General features: G+C 37.1%; 1 protein-coding gene across 1 annotated transcript; it reads right to left on the reverse strand.

Annotated features, from left to right (window-relative positions):
- Window positions 1–1,189: 1,189 nt before the first annotated feature.
- LOC120412466 (E3 ubiquitin-protein ligase Su(dx)-like) lies at window positions 1,190–16,852 on the reverse strand. Its single transcript, XM_039572941.2, has 6 exons — window positions 16,567–16,852; window positions 11,641–12,128; window positions 9,605–11,526; window positions 3,012–3,113; window positions 2,859–2,955; window positions 1,190–2,793 (listed from the first exon to the last, which is right to left on the reverse strand). Exons 1-6 carry the CDS (start codon window positions 16,598–16,600, stop codon window positions 2,524–2,526), a joined length of 2,913 nt encoding a protein of 970 aa, XP_039428875.1. The 5' UTR covers window positions 16,601–16,852; the 3' UTR covers window positions 1,190–2,523.
- Window positions 16,853–25,579: the final 8,727 nt, after the last annotated feature.

Here is a 25,579-nt window from a genome sequence, read left to right on the forward strand (position 1 = left end):
TTTATACATTCATGACATGCAAGAATCCCAAATTTCAGCAAAGTTGGACCATCCCTTCTGTTTTGTCACAAAGGTTTTGCGATTTTCGTGTTGTTTGCACTAGCGTGCACAGGGTGGGGCAACATGGGGCAACTGCCCCACCATCCTCAGTAATTTGTTCTAAATTTGGTCAGGGGGCGTATTTTTCAAAACGTCCATATTATTGCCCCACCTTCCTCAAAGAGTTGGGCACGCTAGTGGTTGTTTGTTGAAAAATCTTTCAGACTCTTGAAATAATTTGTAATATTTTGTACAATTTTAAAATCAATTGCACTCAATTCGTTAGCTCATAAAAAATAATCAAAAGGTTTTTAGCTTAACACAAAGTTACCGCACAGAGACGTGAAGCAGATGTTCAAATAAACAAGCGAACCTTTGGTCACTCTGTTCCTGCAATTGACCAAAACACTTTGTCTAGTAATTTCATCCGAAACGACTCTACACACTCAGCAGACAGAAAAGTAGCAACGAGGGGCTGAAAGTGGGAAAAGTTGGTGGTTCTACAAATTTCAATGGGATTTTAGGAGTTTCTGACCGAATCCGGTTTCTATCGCGTCGGTATAAATTTGGATGTGGATTCACTACTTTGAGACGAAAGATGGCGAATTCTCGAGTGCTGAGTCGGCAAAGGCCAAAAAACGAAAAAAAAGGTTAGCGGCGAAATTGCCAAACGTCTGTTTGAGACTGATGTAAATAGATAATTGTAAATTAGTTTCGTTTGAACTTGAATTTCAGTAAACATTTAAGTTCAATTCAAACTTCGATTGACACCTGAGACGGATTGTCTTACTTGGAGCGTTGGCATCATGGCATTTACAAGGAAAGGTAGCAATGCAAGCTTGCACTCTCAACCAAACAGTAAGTAGAAGTAATCCTTCTGTAGACCCAACGTAAATCTCGCGTTCTTAAATTTTATCGGTAACCCGTCACATCAATTAGTAGGCTGAAACAAAGCATGCTGCAATAGGAACAACTAGACCCAGCTTTTAATGACAAAATTCAACGTCAATGCAGCGTCTTAGCATTCACAATAAAATGTACTGTTCGAAGACGTCTTACCTTCCAAAGAGGTGCTTAACTCGCACGTCCGTGATCGGGAAACGCTTCGTGGGCTGTTCAATCTCGAAGCTTCAAATAAAACAAATTGAGATATTCTGAATAAGTCTCATCCTTACTGATATCGTTCTTTATTTGCTAAACAAAAAACATAATTTATTCTTCCGATTATTTTCTATATCATCCCATTTATTTGTATCATTGATATCACGTATTTACACCGTAAATCTGTCTAAACTATACAATGCAATTATACAAAAAACAAAGAAGTCAAACTGTGACAGAATCGTTACGCCGTAATCGTTCTCATGTTACACAGTTAGCTTTTTTAAAAACATTTTTTCTTCGTAGTAACTAAATCCGCCGCATACAAAATTAGTTTTCTTTCGTTTTAGTTTTCATTTTGCACTAATTTTACGTGTTTATTCTTCCCCTTTCTAGCCGTTTAATTGATTGTTCAAAACAATACTCTTTGCTTGCGTTTTTTTTTTCGCGCGTATTTCAAGTTATTTTTGGATTGCGACTATTTCTAAGCACGATTAGTGTGTGTTTGTTGTGTGTTTGTTAATAGACAGATTTTTGTTAGCATTATTTTTTTTGCTTTACTCAACAGTACTATAGTCACTAACATGGCCCCGACAGTGTTCCTTTCAATATGTTTTCTTGCCGCCTATTTTTTTTTTTGTTGTTGATATTCTACGGAAACAAACGACCGAGCGTGGAACGTGGTTTGAAAAGATTTAGATTTTTTTAACTTGTTTTTTTTTTTGTTGGGTGGGAAAGATGTTTGGAAAGTTTGATGAAATCTATTGTTTTTAGCAGACACAATCTTTACTTGATATAAGGTAAAATGGGCTCGTTTCCTGTAGTATAAAGCTGCTAGTTTTGTTGTTTAAATATGCGTTTTTTTTGTTTTCGCTAGTACGCTTCTAATTATTACCATTTAGACAACAATTTTCTTTTATTTTGTGGGATTAGAGCTTTATTGAATTACTTTTTTGTTTTTAAACTTCTAGCCCTAATGCTGCGCGTTTTTTGATATTTACAATTAGTATTTTACATGCTTGTTTTTAGTTTGCTTCAATAACACTTTTTCACTAACTCTACATTGATGTATCACGATTTTTTGGAACAAGGAAAAGCCAACCTGGCCGTTGACTCTCAACGTTTTGTTTTGTTTGGGCTATTTACAATTGAATTACTAGTTTTGCTTCACTGCGTGCGATGCTGAATTACGCGGGACCAAAACTTTCCACTGTTTATACTGGCTTAATATAAAAATTTAACACGAAACAATTGCTGTGTTTGTGACACGGAGGGAAAAAACAACGAAACGAAAACAATATTTCACCTATAAAACTGTTCGAAAAAGGACCCCACAAAAAAATAATCAATTCAAACATATCACCGTCAAATTTCGCCCCATTCTTACTCCTGCCCGAACCCTTCAGTCTCCTCGATTGCGTAGTTCAGCTTCTCCACCAGCTGGTCGTAGCTCTTGTACGGCGGCAGATCCAACCGGTTGAAGCACGTGTGCGACCGCGGCAGCCACGTGTCCTTGCCCACTTTCTCAATGCAAAAGCGCTGCGGTCCATTGGAGCCCATCAGCTCGGCGAATCCGCCCACCGGAACGCGGCACGTCCCCGTCACAAACTGCAGCAGCCGGGCGCGCTTTTCGTTGTCGGTTTCGCGGACAAACTGAAAGAAACGATGACGGGATGTTAAAACTTACACTAATTAATTCCAGGTAGATTGTTACGAACCTGCCAGAACCACACGACCTGCTTGCTGGTGCGGTTGTAGTGCCGGTAGATCGAGTTTCGCTGCCAGTCGTCGACGTCGATCTCCTGCATGCCGCAACTATAAAATTTAAAAAATCATAATCATGAAGATTTTCTAGAAGTAAAAACACTCACAGCATCAGCTCCAGCTCGCGCTCGTCAAAGTACTTGAGCCACTCCAAAGGCACCACTTCGTTGAAACCCTCCAGGAAGGTTTTGGTTTGCTCCTCGATACCTCTGCAATTGAAAAAAGGGCAACGTTAATGTTTAAAAGTGATACTGAGTCGCGCGTCAAGTGCGCAAACTGTGAAGGAAACCAAGCGGCAAACTACCGCGGCTGTGTCGCGTAAAGGATTACTTGAAGAAGCGGAAGTTGTCCAGTTCTGGCCAGTGAACTATTTAGTGGCAAAAAATAACTTTTTGGTCCTCAAGTCCAGAACAAGTAATTTTTTTTTAATTGTTTTTTTTTTGTTAGGTATTTTTTATTCTATTAGGCCGATGCAAATATTTAAAAAAGTTTTTGTCCCTCTCTGGCCGAGGTCAAGGGGGGCAAAAAAATAAAAAAAAAAATTAAATAACATCATCCCGGTACGAGAATCGAACTCACGACCTCTGGATTGGAAACCCAGCACGCCGCTAATCGAAACCCATCCCCTACCGGTCAGTATTCCCAGTGAGTAGAATTACTCTTTGAAGGGATCTGACTCTGACCCAAAATAACATGCCATAGTCTTCACATTTAAATGAAAAAAGTGTTTTAAAATGCATTTTACACTAGTTCAGTTGTTTTGCAATCATTAGTTTTCAAAAAATCTATGATCTGACAAAAACAAAAATTGTATCGAAAAAAAAGATTTTGCATCGAAAATTTTCAAAAAATCTTAAGATTTTTTAATAAACCCAAACATGCTAAAAATTATTTCAAACGCAGAAGAATGTATTTTAATTTGATTTCAGCTGGTTGCACATGAATTTTCATTGAAATTTTGAAGTTTATTGTAAAAATATTTTTTTTGCCCCCTGATTTTTCGGGCCAATTTTGACAAAAACTTTTAAAAATATTTGTACCAGCCTTATTTGGCCTAAACATTTTGCTGTTCAAATTAAAATTAATTTGCACAAAAACACAATTTTTGAACAATTTAGTTAGAGAAACAAACAGCTTTGGCCCAGCTAGTGCAAAATGTGTTTTGCAGTGTTGCCGATTTTTGCAAAAAAAAATGGTCTGCCAAAATGTTCAGCACTTTTAGCGAAAAGAAATATCCATTACAAAATCAGTTAACTTTGGAGCATTTAAAAAAAAATGTTGCAAGACTTGAATTTTGATAAAAATAAAAAAATCGTGTTGCGATTATCTGGAGTAACATTTTGGCGAGTACTTCGAATAATCGAGTACGCAATGTGTTCAAATTTTCAAATTCCTTAGATTTGAGAATTATTAAATTTTATGTTTTTTTTTTTTGAATTTTTGGATTTGAAAAGAAGGATTTTATATTTTTCAAAGTTTTTATCCCTTGGATCTGGTCAAGACCTAAGAGGCGGCAAAAGATTTTAAAAATATTTTAAAAAATAAAACAAGCTTCAATTTTACCATTTTATTAAAAATAAAAGAAGACATAGGAAATGCATTATATGGCGGAATAGTCTGATTGCAATCATTAGTTAAAAAAAAGTTTGAACGGTGCACATCTACCAGAACTTTTGCACCCAGATTTTTGTTACAGACATTTTAGTATCTTCAAAACTACGGGAACTATCGATATATTTTTTTATTCATCCCCTAAGCTACTAGGTATTTCCAAAAACATTTACAACAAAATTTGTCAATTATTATAATCACATTATTTCAGGATTGGGTCCGTAAGTTCAACAATTTTAGAATAAGAAGATAACAACTTCCTTGGTTGCTGTGTACCCTTAAAGATTTTTTTTTGCTGAAGAAAAATTTTGTACATAAAAAACTCATTAAAACCCAAAATATTTTTAAATTTGCTCTAACATGTTAAAAACAATTAAAAAAGCAGAAGAATTAATTTGAAATTGTATTCAGCAGATTGGATTTGTTCGATTTTTTTGAGTCTTCGAAAAAAAATGTTTTTGTCCCCTGATTTTTTTAGCTGTTTGAAGGGAGGAAGATAAAAAGTTTGAAAATTATTTTCAACAGCCTAATTGATTTTGTAAAAAAAAAACTTCTGAATTTTTAATTTTTTAATATCCAAATTTTGAATTTCCAACTCATTGAATTTGAAATTCTTGATTTTTTTGAATATTTGTACGTTTTTTTTCTAAATTTATAAATTTTAAAAGCTTAATACTCAATATGTATTTCACATTGAAAAGAAACAGTTTTTTTTTCAATCAGCACTTTGCTGGCTTTTTCTGTCAAATAAAAAAAAACCTTGTATTTTTGAATATTTCTGGAGTTTTTTTTTAAGGTCCAACAAACCAAATTTTTAGTTTTTGCTTTGTGGGTGTTTTTAAAACCACCTTGAGTCAGGGGTACTAAAAAACACCCAAAATGGAAAAACTGAAAAAATTTGGTTTATTGGACCTTTCAAAAAAAAAAAAAAAAAACTCCAGATTTGTCTTTCTGAGTTTCTAAATTACTCAAAAAAAGTCTAAACAGAACGCTGCTTGTTGGACAACTGTTGTTCTACTTGAATCAATTTCTTAACTCGACAGGTTGCTTGCTATTGACCTACTTAGCGTCTGCGAAAAAACTGAACTTCGAAGAAGATTTACATTTAAAAAAGGGGCCAAACATTCAATATTACGCCCATTTGAAATGTTAGTTTTGATTCCAAAATTTTCAAAATATTTTTATTTGGAAAGAATCATAAAATTTTACAATTCTTTCATTTTTCAACATTGTAAATTGGACCATTAGCTGCTGAGATATTGGCATTAGAAATGTGGAAATACTTGGATAAGGCTTGATAAAAAACTTCAATTTTCTTCTATTCGTTGTATTTCAGCGTCCATTCTTAAATGTCTCTTAGGTTATTTTATTGGAAATTTTCTCAACATATCGGAAAAAATGGACATTATTTCAAATAGTCGAAAAACGGGAATTTTTCGATTAAAAATCTAGGTTAAATATTGCAGGCCAAGTGCGAATGATGCTGATGATACCTCTTCAGTTGACGCTCAGGCGAGGAACATCCTGGAAGGAGCGTCACTGACTACGTCCGTAGTTCTGTTAGATCATACTTGATCAAGACAGTATAGCTCTGGTTCCTTGCAAGTGTCCTATTTTCTTACCTCCACGTTGGCTTGGTTTTCATGATGACCTAGCTGGTGGCCTGTGGAAACGGCTCGTAAACCTTTGACCACCGCGGGTCAAAATCGAGACGGCTAAAAGAAAGGGGCGCGACAATGTGGGAAAGGGAAGTAATTTGTGATTGTAGACGGTATTGTTTTGATTCGCAGTATGTTGAGTCAACTGCTGTGGATGTACCTGAAACATCGCACAACGGGGTTTCTCTTCTTTCCATTTCAGCTACCACCTATCTTCTGTTTATTTTGTTTCACTGAATTTCTAACGCGGCTTCTGTTTACTATCCTCCATTTGATTTCGATTTTACTCATTTGATTCTCTTATTTCTCAACGCTTTTTCACTCTATTTTACCAATTTTAACAAACTGTCTGCTTTAACAAACTGTCTGCTTTCCCTTAATTTGGCAGCGATGTCAATTTTGTTTATCATGACCCTTTTCTTTATTTATCTATTTGAATAAATTTTGAATAAATTTTCATCTGGCCTGCAGGCCAAGGATTGATACCTAAGAGCATGCAATGGCACTGACCTTGTTGCGTGCTCTTCGGTTGACGTCCACGTAAGGAACATCCTGGAAGGAGCGTAACTAACTACATCCGTAGTTCTGTTAGATCATCCGAATTATCTTGATCAGAACAGTATAGCTCTGGTTCCTTGCGAGTGTCCTATTTTCTTACCTCCACGTTGGCTTGGTTTTCATGATGACCTAGCTGGTGGCCTGTGGAAACGGATCGTAAACCTTTGACCACCGCGGGTCAGAGTCGAGACGGCTAAAAGAAAGGGGCGCGACAATGTGGGAAAGGGACGTAATTTGTGATTGTAGACGGTATTGTTTTGATTCGCAGTATGTTGAGTCAACTGCTGTGGATGTACCTGAAACATCACACAACGGGGTTTCTCTTCTTTTCATTCTCAGCTACCACCTATATCCAATTTTTATTTTGCTCTTCTGATTCCCAATTCTTCACTGATTCTTCTATTTAATATCCAACATTTGATTTTAATTTTACTAACTTTTGATTCTCTTATCTCTCAAAGCTTTTCCACTCTTTTCTATCAATTGATACTGCTGTAACAAACTTTGTTTTGTTTTTTTTTTCCTTAAAAATATACTTTTCCTTAATGTACTAGTAATATCAAGTCTATTTATCATTCGCCTGATCTTTTTTGATTTTATTGCGAATTTATTTATTTGGTTAAAGGATTAACACAAATATTACTATTGTATTTTTGGTAAACTTTTATAACATGCTTAGGACCAAACATTGTAACAAAACACCGCGACAAAAGAAATAGCAACAGATAAACAGACTCAACAATAGGGAAGATTTCAGGAGAAAACAATACACAGTAAATAACAATTAGTTTTTGAATTCAAACTAAAAATAAAACAGTTTTTGCTTTAATGAAAGTTGATAGGCACACTATAAATGGTTAGGCGCTTATACTTACATCAAACCCTACGTAATGTACCACCCCCGGCCGAGTTAAAATGCGTAACCGGAAAAGAAGGTGTGCATGCCTGGCACGAACACTCAAAGCGTGTTCTAGCGTGTTGCTCGTACTGACTCAGAGCAAGGGTGAGATGTAGGTGTAAGGGCAGTGCGTGTTCATCGGGAACCTGGTGCATAAGATCGGTCAAGGCCCGTTCTTACACTGAAAATTGCGAATTGAATTGCGAATTGAATAAATTTTCATCTGGCCTATAAATTGCCCTAATACAATCTAAGCTTGTTTGTTACCTCTATTTATTAACTATTGTTAATTTCTTACTTCATACATAAATATCTTTCTTTTACTATTGGTACTTCAAATAGTATATTTCTTTCACTGTCCATTGTTTTCATTCTTCACCCTTTTCTTTAAAAACAAGTGAGGTTTGAGCCCTTACTCAATTTTTGGAATGATCAAATATTTAACACAAATATTACTATTGTACTTTTTGTAAACTTTTATAACATGCTTAGGACCAAAAATTGTAACAAAACACCGCGACAAAAGAAATAGCAACAGATAAACATGACTCAACAATAGGGAAGATTTCAGGAGAAAACAATACACAGTAAATAGCAATTACTTTTTGAGCTCAAACTAAAAATATAACAGTTTTTGCTTTAATGAAATTTGATAAGCACACTATAGATGGTTAGGCGCACTTATACTTGCATCAAACCCTACGTAATGTACCACCCCCGGCCGAGTTAAAATGCGTAACCGGAAAAGAAGGTGTGCATGCCTGGCACGAACACTCAAAGCGTGTTCTAGCGTGCTGCTCGTACTGACTCAGAGCAAGGGTGAGATGTAGGTGTAAGGGCAGTGCGTGTTCGTCGGGAACCTGGTGCATAAGATCGGTCAAGGCCCGTTCTTACACTGAAAATTGCGAATTGCGAAAAATCTAGGTTAAATATTCAAAACAGCCTAGGACGGGTTTTCAATGCAGATAGAACCTTTTGAAATTTAAATCTAGAAATAAACATTAAACTATATCATGAAAACGATGTACTTGAAAACGAAAGTACTTTTCGATTGTAAATTTAATTTTACATTAAAAACTGTAGTCAACAAATTTTTAGACATAAATTTCTATTAAAAAAAAAACACACACAATTCATAAAAAATAATCGCTTGACGGATTTTTTGTTTTGTCCATACTTCTCTATGGCTCGGCAAATTTTAATTTTATTTGTAACTTTTTTAAGGTGTTTTTTTTTAATCCCTGAACCAAGGCGGTTTCTAAAAATCCCAAAAAGTAAAAAAAACTCCGACCTAGCCTTTTTGAAGGCTGGTATGCAGATCGGTAGGAAAGGGGTCAAGAAACAGCTTTACGAACAGCAGAACAAAGGAGAGGGAACGATTTCTTGGGGCTTTTCTTCCTTCCCTCTGACTTGCTTTCGCTGCCCATTTGATTTTTTTCTTGACCGGTTCCTTCCGAAAGCGGTATAGTTACGCACTTCGGAAGGAACCGGTCAAGAAAAAAATCAAATGGACAGCTGCGGCAGCGCTAGCAAGTTAGAGAGGGTGAAACAAAGCCCCAAGAAATCGCTCCCTCTCCTTTGTTCTGCTGTTCGTAAAGCTGTTTCTTGACCCCTTTCCTACCGATCTGCACACTAGCCTGAAGTGCGTATACCGCTTGAACAAGTTGGTCAATATTAATTTAGCAGTGTTGCCAATTTTAGAAATAAAATCGTAAAACTCGAAAAAGAAAAAAAAAAGTTGGAATAAATTGGCTTTATTTCAGTGTTGTTATTTTATCGAAAAGATCAGAAAATTTTCTCAAAATTTGCACCAAAGACATCAAAGATTGAAACACTTTCTCTACTAAGACGATAACTCAGCAAATACGCGTCCGATTTTCAATGTTTTTTTGTGTTGCTCCAGAAACGTTCAAATTTTTTGAATGAATATGGTCGAAAAGAATTGTTTAAATATAAGATCCCAAAAAAAACTTACCTCGTCATCCGCCACTCCGTCATCAGCGAAATGTACTCCTCCTTGTTCTCCTCACTGACCTTCTCCTTGTCCCCTTCCTCCTTAAGCTCGTGGTGTATAATCTGCCCCAGCACCTCAAAGTCCACGCTGAACCACAGCTCCAGCCCGCACTCGTCAATGTTGTTGTCGCGCACCCAAATCAACGAGTTGTAAAACTCCGGATCGATCGTCTCGATGTCTTTGGTGGTAAGTTTTTTGTTCAGCATTCGCTTGTAGAACGGCATCGTGAAGCCTGAGTAGATGAACCGTCCGTGGTACAGGGCCATCGCGATGAAGCGTCCGATGAACTTGAAGTACTGGAGATGGTCCGGGTTGACGTAGCTGGCGGGGTTGATCTGGAGGCTGTAGTTGTTTTTGTTGGCGTACTCGAACAGGCAGTACATGGGGTTGAGGACTTCGTGGGAGAGCAGGAAGAACCACTCGCGGGAGACGCCGCCGTAGTCGAGGCCTTCCTCGCCGCGGAAGATGATGTAGAGCCGGCGGCGGAGTTCGTAGGCGGGGAGGCGCATGATTTGGTGGTACGAGTCTTCGAAGAGCGTTTGGCGGGTGAGGGTTATTTTGATGTGGGACGCGAGGGCATTGCTTTGGCAGAGGTACCGGAACTGGGAGAGCTTCCAGCGGAAGCTGCGCTCGTAGGCGCGTGGGACGCCGTACACGCCTTTGCTGCCTTTGGGGGCGCCGGGGCGGGGGTCTTCGAAGGTGGTTTTGCGGGCGTTGTGATCGACGAAGAAGCGTTCGCCGGTGGCGGTGTAGCGGATTTCCCAGCCGGGCGGGAGGGGGCCTTCGGCGAGCATGTTGACCTCTTGGCCTTGCGTTCGCGGGTCTTCCCATTGGGTGGTTCGGTTCTTGTGGTTGACAAAGTAGACGCGGTTGTCGGGTTGGACGCGTTTTTCCCAGCCGTCTGGGAGTGGACCGAGGCCGTCGTCTTCTTCGTGCGGGACTGACGTTGTGTTGGACTGCTGGGCGTGCTGGGGGTAGAGGAACCGTTGATTGCCCTGGGAGATGATGTGCTGCCGTTGGCCTTGCCAGTGCTGGAAGTGCATTAGGCGTTCGCTGTTGGGTCGCTGCCAGGTTGTTGTTCGGGTGTTGTGATCTACGTAGTAGACTCGTCCCCGGGCGTCTCGTCGCATCTCCCAGCCTGCTGGTAGGGGTTGTGGCTTCTCCCAGTACGTTGATCGGGTGTTGTGATCTACGTAGTACCGTCGGCCGTACTTGTCAACGCGCATTTCCCACCCGGCTGGGAGTGGTTCTTCATCGACCTGGTTCTGCTGGGCGGCGGCTTGCAGCATCATCTGTTGATCCGTCAGACTACCTCCCATTGGGACGAGGGCACCGGCCGTAGCACCACCACCAGCGGAAACCTGTGGTGCCGCAACTCCTCCGTTCATAGGAACCATCGGTTGCGGCTGGACTTGGTTCGCCCCTCCACCATTCGGCACCCCGTTGATCAACGAATCCTGCGACGAGTTGGAGTAGACCGGTCCCAACCGAGGATGCATCATTTGCTGTTGCTGCTGCTGCTGCTGCTGATCCCAGTTCATGCCACTGCTTCGACGCACCGCTCCAGTCGACGCGCCACCCATCGGCATGGCCACCCCGTTGCCCATCGCCGATCCGGAATGTAAACTCAACTCGTTAAAGTTCGCCGCGGTACTGCTGATGCTGATGCAATCCGCCGGCACTCCTGCCGCAGCCGCCGCCGAAGATCCGTTGTTGAACGACGGCGAGTGCTGCGCCGAGTTCGACGGCCCCGGCTGAAGTTGACCCGACCCGGTAGCAGCACCACGTAATCGCATCCGCGCCCGGATCCCTCCGTTCAGGATACTGCTGCGGCTGTTACTGCTGCTGCTACTGCTACAACCGGCCATCGACGCCGCCTCCAGCTGTTGTGTTGTGAATAAAAAATAAACCCCGTTGAATCATTGATCAATCGACAAACAGAAAAGCAAAGTGGGCAAAGTAGGCTATTGATTTTCCCACGCGCCAAGGTCACTTACCCCGTTACCGTTGACGTGTGACATGCCGGCACCACTGACGTCACCACCCCCATTCACCACCGTCCGCATGTCAATCTTCAACCCGTTCAGCACCGTCACCAGCTCCCCCGTCTTCACCGGTTGCCGCGGCTCGTGGTTGTGGTGGTGATGGTGCGAACTCTTCGACGACGAACCCCCCGACGACCCATCCGTCAGCAGGTCCATGCTCAGCTCCAGGTTCTCCAGCACCCCATTGTAATGCTCCAGGATGTTCGCCAAGTAGACAGTCTGCTGACCCAAGAGCGAGTCCTTCCGGAAGCTCGAGTGGTCCAGCACGCGAAAGTGCAGCACCGAGTTGGCCGACACGATCACCGTGAAGCGTTCGTTCCATTTGGGGGCGTTCGTGTTCTTCAGAAAGTCTGTCTTGCGGCTGCTCTTGCTGTCGATCGATATCTCCACGTACGGGTTCGGCTTGAGGAAGCCGGCGTTCCGCAGAGACGCATGCTCGACTGAAAAAGAAGGTAGATTTAGTTGAATAATTTAAGCATTTTTTTTCAACTGACAACAGCTGATATTAGGGTGGGGGAATAAGTTTTTCAAACACCCACTTGTATTGTTTCAAGCTAAAACATTTTTCGAACCGAATCGCTTTTGCTGGTAATAACCCATTTCTGAGAATTACTTCAAACTAGTAACGTACAATATTTGAACCGTTTAAAAAAATTAAATGAAACAAAACAAAGACAAGGGTCTTACAAAGGACGTCAAATAACATTGAAAAAAAAAAAAACGGAATCGACGTAACACCTTATAATGTGGCCCTCTTAAACCTTGCGGTTTCGTCAACGGATCCACAGCCGTGTATCGTTCTTTTTGCGACAGGACTCCGCCTCCCGGGTCTCCTAAGTGTGAAGGTATGGGCACGGGGAGAGGGCACCGAATACCTATATTAACACTTAGAAACACACCGAAAACGACGTTTGAATTCATTATATTTTTCGAATTATGAGCAAAAATGTAAATTTATTGACAATACCACGCAAATGTTGTTTATTTCGAGGTTTTTAAATAAGCTTTCTGAATAGTTGGATTGTTTGAAAAAGTTTGTTCAATGCTTATAATGGTACGAGATGTTACTACCAAGGTAAACAAACAACAACGGAACCTTCAAATCATTTAGAGGTTTAGTGGTGGAAGTGTTAAATTAGAATCCACTTGGGGGCAGAATGGACCACCCTTTTCCTGCCTTATCAATCAAAAGTTACGAATTTCGAGCTAATATAGGGAAATGAAATGTTGTGGGAGAAATTCAAATTTAAGGTTGAAAAACTTGTAGTTTTTCTTTGGTGCTGGCACTTTTCTTGTACCGAACAAGCACAAAAATAACAAAAACTACCAGATTATTATCAATAACAGTTTTACAATACTTGTGATTGTAAGAAGTCTCGTTTTTTTGCCAAAATTATTTTAAAATGATTCCGACCTTGTTCTTGCATGATCTTGTTGCTCGATTGGGACCCCGATTTGACAGTTCGATTGGAACCCTGAGAGTGACATTTCGCCTCTCCATATAGGCTCTCTATTCACTCCTGGTAGCTTCACAAATCACGTTTAATGCAACATTAGCTGATTTTTCACTTGTTTTGATGCTTATTTGTAAAAATAGTGTCTTATTTCAACATATTAACATTATTTTTAAAGATGTTTGTTTTGGTAAGTGAAAAGTTGTCTAACTTCATGAAAACTATGTTAGAAAGGTTCCTTAAGTCATTTCTTATCTCCCTTCAACGTTGTATTAAACGAAATGGTTTTTTTCTAAGGTAGTCCATTCTGCCCCGCACCCTGGAAAAGTAGTCTAAAAAAACTTTTTTTTTTAAGTTGCATAAAAATAGTCTTAAGTTATAAATTTTCATAATACTTGGTATACTGCAACATTAAAAGGAATATCCCAAAGCATAAGCCTACTACACTGAATTCATATTTTTTTATGTTATTTTCCATGGTTTTTTGGCGCATTTTACTTAGGCGGGCCATTCTGCCCCTATTCAAAAAAAAAAAACAAAACTAGTTAAAGTACACAAATATGTCCAAGAAAAGGTTACTAGAATATCAATATTTATTATTTCTTCTAATTTAATAATGCAACAAATTTGGAAGTCATCAAGTATCAATAAATTACAAAATACAAAAAAATAATTGAAAAAAATACAAAAATTTAAAATTCCAAAATTCTTAAATTTTAAAATTCGAAGCAAATGAAAATTTAAATAAAATTTGCAATTGCCTTACTTTGAAAATTAAATAAAAAATATATTTGTTTAATATTTTACATTAAAAGTTATTTAGTTTTTTTTATTAAAGAATTTTGAAATTTTGAAGTCTTAGATTTTTTTAAATTTGTTCCCCAAAAAAATGAGGGACATTTTTTATGTTTGTACCAGCCTAAGGACTAATCTTTGTACAAATTTTGAATCTTGAGACCACAGATCGGTACAAAACGTGAAAGTTTAGGGGGAACAAATAATTGCAAAATTTGTGACAGTAGCATAATAGAATACAATTTGTACCAGCCTTATGCAATTTAAAAAATATAATATAATTATTGAAATGTTATAAAACGTTTGATAGCTTTGAAATTAAAGGTTTTTATTTAATTTTTTTAAATCATTTATTTTTGATTAGGCTGGTACAAATATTTTTAAAAGTTTTTGTCACCCCCCCCCCCCCCTTCAAAATTGGCCCGAAAAATCAGGGGGCAAAAAAAATATTTTTACAATAAACTTCAAAATTTCAATGAAAATTCAAGTGCAACCAACTGAAATCAAATTAGAATACATTCTCCTGCGTTTAAAATCATTTTTAGCATGTTTGGGTTTCTTAAAAAATCTTAAGATTTTTTGAAAATTTTCGATACAAAATCTTTTTTTTTTCGATACAATTTTTGTTTTTGTCAGATCATAGATTTTTTGAAAACTAATGATTGCAAAACAACTGAACTAGTGTAAAATGCATTTTAAAACACTTTTTTCATTTAAATGTGAAGACTATGGCTTGTTATTTAAATTATTATATTTTTTTATTTTTTTGCCCCCCCCCTTGACCTCGGCCAGGGCCGAGGGACAAAAACTTTTTTAAATATTTGCATCGGCCTTAATGTTTTTCAAAAAAAATTATAGCTTGTTTTTTTTTATTTTGGAAAATTTGTTTTATTTTTAATTTTGATTTGTTTGTTGAATGTTTTGAAGTTGTTTTTTTGTAATTTTGTGCATTTTTTCAAAGTCACCCCGATTTGAAAATTGATTCTAAAAACCAGAGGGTTAAAAATATTTGTCTAAAGAAACATCCAAATTTTAATCAAACTGGCAAACCAAACAATTGAAAACAATCTAAAATGCATTTTTCTGCATCGATAATCATGCATTCTTAGGCTCGTTAAAAAAATAAAATTGTCACAAAATTCCGATGTAACTTTTTTTTTCACAAAAAAAAATCGTCCATGCTTTGATATTTTGGAAACTACTCACTATTTCGTTAAATCGAAAATTACCGAATTCGGTAAAAACTTACTTTTGTGTTGAAATCTAAAAAAAACGTTTTGAGTTTGGTTTGGGACCATCCATAAACCACGTGGACACTTTAGGGGGGGGGGGGGGGTATGGCGATTGTCCACGATCCATACAAAAAAGTTTTTTTTTGTATGTACAATTGTCCACGATGGGGGGGGGGGGGTAACAGATTCCCAAAAAAGTGTCCACGTGGTTTATGGATGGTCCCTTTGGAGACAGACGAATTAATTGCTATAATGTTTCATGTTTTTTCCTTCAAAAAATTACACATTATCAAATAAGGCCGTTGCAAATACAGTCCAGACTCGATTATCCGAAAGCCTTGGAAATTTTTGGAATTTCATAAAAATTCAAAATATTTTTTAACGAGCCCATACATCCTAAATATGAATATCAATGCAGACAAATTTTAGATTGTTTTAAGGTAATTAGACTTCTATTTTCATAAACAAAAATTAAGTTTTTTTGAAACAAATATTTTTTTGCCACACCCTATTCTGGAAAATAAAAAGTTTCCAGAAATTTTTAAAATCTAGTTAGGTGTGTATTCAATTTCTTTATTTTCAAACACGTTTGACTTTTCTTATGTGCTGAGATCTAATAATTTTGCACTTAGGAAATGTTTGACATAATTTTCAAATCCAGTAAAAAAATATAAGGGAAATTTCGCGAAACATTTATTTTTTAATATTGAAAATCTAATTACATTAAAAATGTATTAATAGTTGAGTTGAAAATTGAGCAAATTTCATTTTACATCCAGAAAATGTTATTGGTGAAATAATATTGTGACACTTTTCAAATATTTTCAAAAGCTGGCAAATTTGAGGCATGGCTTATTTGGACTCAAGGAATTGATGGACCAAGTATCACACACATCAAATCATGAATAATTTGTTTGTTTTTAGTTTTAACTTCAAAAGCTAGTTCTGTAAACCAACAATGACAATGAAAAAAACCGCGAAAAAAATTTTTTTTTCGAGATTTGAATATCAGAATTGTTAAGGATGCACATGATTTTGAACCAGACGGCATAATCAATTCAAATCGGATCATGGTAATGTTTCACGATAAATTATGAAACTATAAAATAGAATAAATTTGAATATAGTAAAAACTTGTAATGTTAGCCTCGCCTACTAGAATTTCAGCAAGTAATGCAACCACATCTGTAATAATTCACATATATTCTGTTGAGAAAGGACACGTCCTTCATATCTGCATATTACCCAGACACGTGCTTGCATACCCATTAATCACCACATACTTGTACTCGTAGTTGTGTTGTTGAATTGTTGAAAACCACCCACACCACCCTTTTTATTGCATTAGTGTCTGTCTCTCACCCCCCCGACATACACACTAAACAAATTATACTCACTCGTGACACTCAGCTGGTGGATTCCTTCTTCCATTTGTGTTGTGTGTGTGTCTATTATTCCGTATGTTGCTTACTGTTTGTCAGTAAAATTGCACCACAGCAGATTACACGTATCGCCCTTGAAGATGGTGCTTATTACACGGTGACGAATACGCGGGGTTTCCCCAAAAAAAAAGTCCCCCCTTCTTTTTGCTGCCGCTTCGATGAGGCACGAAGTCACGTTTTCACGCACGCAGCAACTCGTCGTCGTATCGATTGCCCTAGGGAATGGCGCGGTAGAAATTCCTGTAAAGTGATCGAGAAAAGAGAAAAATAGGAAGCCTTTAGTAAAGTAAAAAAGAAACATTCTTAATCCGACAGCTCATGTCAATTTTCCCATTGGCCTTTCTCGTCAAAATGTTGAGTGGCGTGCGGTTGTGTGTGTATTGGAAACTGACCACAGAATTTCCTGACGAGGACTGTCGTTTGCTTTGCGGGTCAGTAAGGATTCCTCAAGTTATTTGCATTCCTACTGAATGGTTTTTATTGTGAATTAGCAATATAGCTGTTTTAAAAATAAAATACATTATGAAATATTCATTTGAGAATTTACATTAAATCTATTAAAAGTGATAACTGAAGTAATAAACTGAACATTTAAAAAACGAGCATGAATTTGTAGTGGTATTTGGACCGTTGCATATATTTTTCAAGTTTATGTCAAGATTTGACTTGTCAGTGTATTTAGCCCATTCAAAATGTTACTCTTGATGAAATATTTAATTTATTTTAATATTAGAAAGCCGAAGATTTCACAAAAAATATTGTTTTTTCATTGAAAATCAAAACAACAGTTTTCGAGATAAAACGATTTTTCAAAAAATTTAAACATCAAAAGGCCCTAAACAACTAGCAATCCGAGCAGTCCGTAAAAAAGAATTGCTGACTTTTAGAAAATATTTGTGCTTGGGTGCTTTTTCTTTCAGAAATATGTTTAAATTGTAAAGAAATGAACCGTTTAATAAAAAAAACTATAACTTTAACACGGTACATTTTATATATATAAAAAAATGTAACACATGTAAAGCCATTTCCGATTACAAATTTGATTTCACAAAAAAAAAAATTTTTGAAAAAATATTTTTGATTTTTTCCAAAAATAAAAAAAATATATCTCTGGTGAGCAACTCTCTACAAAATCGGCCGATTTCGACCATTTTTATTTTTTGTGTTTTTATATTTGGCTCAAACTTTGTGGGGGTCTTCCCTATGACCAAAGAAGCTATTTTGTGTCATTGGTATACATACAAGTATCCAAATGTTCCTGGTAATTTACTTTCCACTAAGAATTATGATTGGTTTGTTTCAAATAAATCTCAAAATAAAGTTAGAGGTCTTGCATTTTTGGTGAGGAAAAATTGCAATATAAGAATTGATAAAGTTAGAGAGATTAGTAGTTCTATTACTCCAGCTGGTGTTTATATTCATGAAAAGTTACAATTTATTTTATATAATGTTCATGGTCCTAACAAGAAAGCATTTAATTTTTTTTTCTCAGTTAGGATCAGTTTTGAGGCAAAACAAGTTTAAGAATAGAGTTATTTTATTAGGTGATTGGAATGCTCAAATAGGTTTTGACTCATTAGATGATGAAGATTTCTCCTTTCTAGGTAATGAGTTATGGTTTGCTCATTGTAATGAGAATGGTGATGAGTTCAAAATATTCTTGCAAGTAAATGATTTAATAAATATTTCTTCAAAAATTGGCTTCAATGTTAAAGTTACATGGAAAAATAAGAACAGAGAAAGTCAAATTGATCATGTATTAATTTCTAAATTGCATGATATTAGGGTAAGATATGTGAAAGGTAGATGGACAAATATAAAAACAGATCATAAACTTTTAGTAGCAGGAGTTGAAGTTTTTGGAATTAGTAAAAAAAATTGAAAAGAAAGGCAATTTTAGAACATTAGAAGCATCGGCTTTGAAATATGATGTTTGTAATAAAAAATATCATGACGAACTGAAGATATTAAATGAGACTAGTGGTAGTTATTGTAATCTTGATGAGGAATTACAGTTAGTATCATCCAATTTGAAGAAAGCCGCAGACATAGCGTTAAAACCATCAAAAGCTCCTCTGACTCCAAAGAGAAGGTGTGCTTTAAACAGATTGAACAAAGCTAATTTAGTTAAAAAAATTCCTGATTTGTTTACCTTATAAGTGGAAATTAAACGATAGGAAGCAGGAGTTTAAAGGTGCTGTCAGGGATCATGAAATTAAACGAATTATTAACTTTTTCAAAAATCTTTCAGATTTTGATATTACTGTTAAAGTGAGGAAGTCACATAAGTTTTTGAGAGATTTTATGTTTAAGAAAAAACCAAGTTTAATCAATATTTCTAAAAAATTGTGGAACGAAGTATTAAAGGATTGTGTTGGGCCTAGTTTGGACATATTTTGTGAAAGGGATACCTGTCCTGTAACACCCCCTCCTACTAGAGATGAGATGTGGAATATTGTTTTAAAATCAAGTAATGGTAAATCTCCTGGCCCTGATGGTGTTAAGGTTGAATATATTAAATATGCAGATGATGTAACTTTTGATAGATTTATGAAGATTTGGAATCATATGTGGAAGGAGAATGAATTTCCATCTGAGATTTATAAATCAGTACAAGTGCCTATTCCAAAAGTTAGGAATCCAAAATCAGTGGATGAGTTTAGGAGAATTAGTTTATGTAATGTTATATATAAAGTGTACGCTAGTTGGATTAGAAATAGGTTAAGACAATTTACGGGGGATCCTGGTCTTCATCAAACAGCTTTTACTGAGAAACGTTCGACTGATGACCATGTTTTTGTAGCTCGTAGGATTATGGAGGAGCATTGGAATGCGGGAAAAATTTTATTTGTTGCTGCTTTAGATATTAAAAAAGCATTTGATAATGTGAATTTAGATAAACTTAAAAGTGTTTTGGCTGGCTTAAATGTGCCATCTCATTTAATTGAGAGAGTTTTAATGTGTGTTAAATTGGATCGTACAAGAATACGTTGGCAGAAACAATTCTCTGAGGAGGTTAATCGTGGAAAAGGTATAAAACAAGGGTGCCCTTTATCGCCCTTTTTATTTATTTTAATAATGCAGAGTGTTCTTCTTAAGGTAACTCGAAGGTTACGCAAGGTTAGATTGATTGGTTTTGGGTGTTTACGAGTCCCAACAGTTTTAGCATTTGCTGATGATCCGGGGTGTAGGGGTAAGCGTGATTGCCTCTCATCCAGTCGGCCTGGGTTCGATCCCAGACGGTCCCGGTGGCATTTTTCGAGACGAGATTTGTCTGATCACGCCTTCCGTCGGACGGGAAGTAAATGTTGGCCCCGGACTAACCTAAAAAAAAAAAGGTTAGGTCGTTAGCTCAGTCCAGGTGTAGGAGTCGTCTCCCTGGGTCCTGTCTCGGTGGAGTCACTGGTAGGCAGTTGGACTAACAATCCAAAAGTCGTCAGTTCGAATCCCGGGGTGGATGGAAGCTTAGGTGTAAAAAGAGGTTTGCAATTGCCTTAACAATCAAGCCTTCGAACACCTAGTTTCGAGTAGGAATCTCGCAATTGAGAACGCCAAGGCAATGCTGTAGAGCGAATAATTTGATTTTTTTTTTTTATTTTTTTGATGATCTTTTAATTTTAGCTAACAATAAAGCAGAGTTGGAAGAAATTTTGACAGCAATTGAATTTTTTCTTAGTGAGGTTGGCTTAGAGATAAATATTGATAAGAGTAAAATCTTGATTAGAGATCCAGCTAAGGATTTGGAAGCTTCAGATGAAAAATACTTGATACTTCTACACACATTAAATTTTTTATTGTTAAAATAAAAAATTTAATGTGTGTAGAAGTATCAAGTATTTGGGGGTGTGTCTTACTAGTACGTTGGATCGTCTTTCTACTACTAGACAAAGATGTATGAATGCAGTACGGGTTTCAAAAACTGTAATTGAATTTTGTAAAATGTTTAAACCACCTTTGGAGATAGGGCTGTTAATTTACAATACTGTAATTGCCCCTTCTTTACTTTACGGTACTAAAGTGGCAACGTTGACAAAAAGAAGTCGATTGCAACTTGCAAAATATGAAAAACTCATTGTTAAAGACATTTGGAATAATTGTGTTAGAAAAGATAATGAAAAATTCAATTTAGTTAAATTGCTCAGAGGTAGAACCATAAATAGAAGAGTCAGGGTTTCTAGACTCTGCTATTATGGTCATATTTTAAGGAGAGAATATAATCATCCTTTAAAGTTAACCGGCTCCGTGGCTTAATGGTTACGGCTTCTGCCTCACAAGCAGATGGTTCAGGTATCAAATCCCGGTCGGTTCCTTTGAAATTTGGAATCATGAATTTGAACTTTGAATATATGAACAAAAAACGAAAATGAATTAGGCGGGATTCGAACTCACTTTGGATTGGTGGTCTGGGACGCTAAGCAGTCGGCCATCAGAAGGTTTACACTCTAGCAGTGAAATGATCCGTAGTGTTGAAACATGTTATCTTCTCATATTAAATACGCGCTGATCCCTGATTTGCCTGATGGGATTGGAAGTCTAAATATAGATCGAGTTTCCTTCAGATGCTTGCTTCTATGTTCAGGCGGGGCCGAACAATGCCCAGCGACCTCGGAATTGGACCGCAAGGAGCTCTGTCATTCTGAAACGGGTCGTTGGAAGCAGCGCAAGGGCTATCACCACCTAATACCCGGGACTGAGATAAGTTGTATCAGCATTCGGCATATACAAAAGTCTGATACAAACTATACTTTCCCATAATATCGCTACCGGTTAGCGGGTATTGGATTGGACCACACACACACACACACATACACACACACATTGGTATACATACAAGTATCCATATAATTTTGGCAGCTGTCCATACAAAAATGGTACGTAAATATTCAAACAGCTGTAACTTTTGAGTGAATTTTCTGATCAATTTGGTGTCTTGGGCAAAGTTGTAGGTATTGTTGAGAAATATTGAGAAAAAATAGGTACACGGAAAAAAATTGCAGATTTTTTAATCAAGGTTTTTTCACAAAAACTCAATTTCCTTTTTTTTTATTTTCGAGATTTTTTTATATGTTTTAGGGGATAGGATATTACGGTCCTGTTCAGCAACGGAGAAGGACAACGATGGGTGATCTCTCATGCTCATGCTCAGAATTGCTCTGCACGGAAAAAAAAGGTTTCCGAAAATCATGCAAATCGTACCATGAAATCGTGAATATCGCGATTTTTGCTTTACGAATTTTTGAACTATGCATAATGGGCACGAATTATCCAGGAATCGTGAATAAATATGCATGACTTTCCATGACCGATTTCACTCGTAAACGTGAATAATATTCATGATTTCATGAAATGGATGCATGAAGTCGTGAAAAATATTCACGATTTTATGAATAAAAATTCATGATTACGATCAAAAAAATATACCTCGTGAATTAAAATTCATGATTTCATGCATAAAATTCATGAAATCATGAATTTTTATGCATGACTTCGTGCACAAAATTCATGAAATCTCGAATTATTTTTACGATTTGTAAATGAAGGCGTAAAAATATTCGCGATTTCATGCTCACAATTCATGAAAAAATGTAAATAAATCATGAAATCGTGAATTTTATTCATGACTTCGTGCACAAAATTCATGAGTTCTGGAATATTTTTTATGATTTATTTTTGAAGGCGTAAAAAAATTCGTGAAATCATGTATAAACTTCATGAAATCATGCATAAATTTCATGAATTCGTGATTTTTTTTTATGAAATCATGAATTTAATTCACGTTTACGAGTGTATTCGGGCATGTCTAATCATGCATATTTATTCACGGCTCCTGGCTTATTCGTGCCCAATATGCATAGTTCAAAAATTCGTAAAGTAAAACTCGTAATATTCACGATTTCATGGTACGATTTTCACAATTTCCGGATTACTTTTTCTGTACATTTACCATATCGTGCCACTGGGGGCACATACCGGAATTGACAAGGAATCCTGTTTTGTGAAAAAAAAAACGGAGCACATTTTATGTGATTCCAATGTACTATGGCCCCACCTGGCCACTTTGGAACCGGTCACCGGTTACCGGTGGTCACTGGGGACATTTCGGAATGTGCAAGGAACCCTGTCATGTGACATATCAAAATTCATGAAATTCAAATCTTTGGCCATTTTATGTGATGCCAATGAAATCTGGCCCCACCTGGCCACTTTGGAACCGGTCACCGGTTACCGGTGGTCACTGGGGACATTTCGGAATGTGCAAGGAACCCTGTCTTGTGACATATCAAAATTCATTAAATTTAAAACTGTGGCCATTGTATGTGATGCCAATGCACTCTGGCCCCACTTGGCCACTTTGGAACCGGTCACCGGTTACCGGTGGTCACTGGGGACATTTCGGAATGTGCAAGGAACCCTGTCATGTGACATATCAAAATTCATGAAATTCAAATCTTTGGCCATTTTATGTGATGCCAATGTAATCTGGCCCCACCTGGCCACTTTGGAACCGGTCACCGGTTACCGGTGGTCACTGGGGACATTTCGGAATGTGCAAGGAACCCTGTCTTGTGACATATCAAAATTCATTAAATTTAAAACTGTGGCCATTTTATGTGATGCCAATGCACTCTGGCCCCACCTGGCCACTTTGGAACCGGTCATCGGTTACCGGTGGTCACTGGGGACATTTCGGAATGTGCAAGGAACCCTGTCTTGTGACATATCAAAATTCATTAAATTTAAAACTGTGGCCATTGTATGTGATGCCAATGCACTCTGGCCCCACTTGGCCACTTTGGAACCGGTCACCGGTTACCGGTGGTCACTGGGGACATTTCGGAATGTGCAAGGAACCCTGTCATGTGACATATCAAAATTCATGAAATTCAAATCTTTGGCCATTTTATGTGATGCCAATGTAATTTGGCCCCACCTGGCCACTTTGGAACCGGTCACCGGTTACCGGTGGTCACTGGGGACATTTCGGAATGTGCAAGGAACCCTGTCATGTGACATATCAAAATTCATGAAATTCAAATCTTTGGCCATTTTATGTGATGCCAATGAAATCTGGCCCCACCTGGTCACTTTGGAACCGGTCACCGGTTACCGGTGGTCACTGGGGACATTTCGGAATGTGCAAGGAACCCTGTCTTGTGACATGTCAAAATTCATTAAATTTAAAACTGTGGCCATTGTATGTGATGCCAATGCACTCTGGCCCCACTTGGCCACTTTGGAACCGGTCACCGGTTACCGGTGGTCACTGGGGACATTTCGGAATGTGCAAGAAACCCTGTCATGTGACATATAAAAATTCATGAAATTCAAATCTTTGGCCATTTTATGTGATGCCAATGAAATCTGGCCCCACCTGGCCACTTTGGAACCGGTCACCGGTTACCGGTGGTCACTGGGGACATTTCGGAATGTGCAAGGAACCCTGTCATGTGACATATCAAAATTCATGAAATTTAAAACTGTAGCCATTGTATGTGATGCCAATGTACTCAGGCTCCATCTAACCACCTTGGAACCGATTACCGGTTACCGGTGGTCACTGGGGACATTTCGGAATGTGCAAGGAACCCTGTCATGTGACATATCAAAATTCATGAAATTTAAAACTGTGGCCATTTAATGTGATGCCAATGTAATCTGGCCCCACCTGGCCACTTTGGAACCGGTCACCGGTTACCGGTGGTCACTGGGGACATTTCGGAATGTGCAAGGAACCCTGTCATGTGACATATCAAAATTCATGAAATTCAAATCTTTGGCCATTTTATGTGATGCCAATGAAATCTGGCCCCACCTGGCCACTTTGGAACCGGTCACCGGTTACCGGTGGTCACTGGGGACATTTCGGAATGTGCAAGGAACCCTGTCATGTGACATATCAAATTTCATGAAATTTAAAACTGTAGCCATTGTATGTGATGCCAATGTACTCAGGCTCCATCTAGCCACCTTGGAACCGATTACCGGTCACTGCGGAAGAATTCTGAATTTATAAAGGTCCCAGTTATGTGATGTTCAAAAATGCTTTAAATAAATTAAAAATACAATCATAAATTTAGTAAAACCAACATTCAAAAACTTGACATGAGCATTTCGGAAACGTTAATTGGGTACCGATCGTTACTATACAAAAATACAACGAAAACTTAAATTAAATACAAAAAGACCTAAGGGATTTCTTGTACAGTCCAGACTCGATTGTCTGATGAACTAATAATAGAATAATCGATAATTCGTATAATAAAGCCATAATTTTTTTGTCTCATTAATAACTCCAATTACAATAAAGTGATTAATTACAATAAAAGGATTTATTTTTGTAAATGCAGATGATCAAACACTTTAATTTGACGCAAATAGAGTCATAGAGAGTTGAATTGAAAATTAAAAAAAGCACCGAAATTCTAAAAATACTCAACAAAATAAAAATCTTTAAAAACTTCAAAAACTCAAACTATTTAAAATACGCAAAAAAAAATAAATACTTCACAAACTCAAAATAATTGAAATACGCAAAATACATAAAATAAATAAAATGCTCATAAAACTTAAAATACTTGAAATACCTAAAATACTTTTTTTGTATACTTTATTATAGAGTTTTAAACTGTTTACTTAAAGCAATTAAAATTCTTAGAATACTTAAAATACTTCAAATACTTCAAATACTTCAAATACTTCAAATACTTCAAATACTTCAAATACTTCAAATACTTTAAATACTTTAAATAATTTAAATACTTTAAATACTTTAAATACTTTAAATACTTTAAATACTTTAAATACTTTAAATACTTTAAATACTTTAAATACTTTAAATACTTTAAATACTTTAAATACTTTAAATACTTTAAATACTTTAAATACTTTAAATACTTTAAATACTTTAAATACTTTAAATACTTTAAATACTTTAACTACTTTAAATACTTTAAATACTTTAAATACT

This window comes from Culex pipiens, unplaced genomic scaffold (genome assembly GCF_016801865.2).
Source record: "Culex pipiens pallens isolate TS unplaced genomic scaffold, TS_CPP_V2 Cpp_Un0001, whole genome shotgun sequence".
Classification (NCBI taxonomy): domain Eukaryota; kingdom Metazoa; phylum Arthropoda; class Insecta; order Diptera; family Culicidae; genus Culex; species Culex pipiens.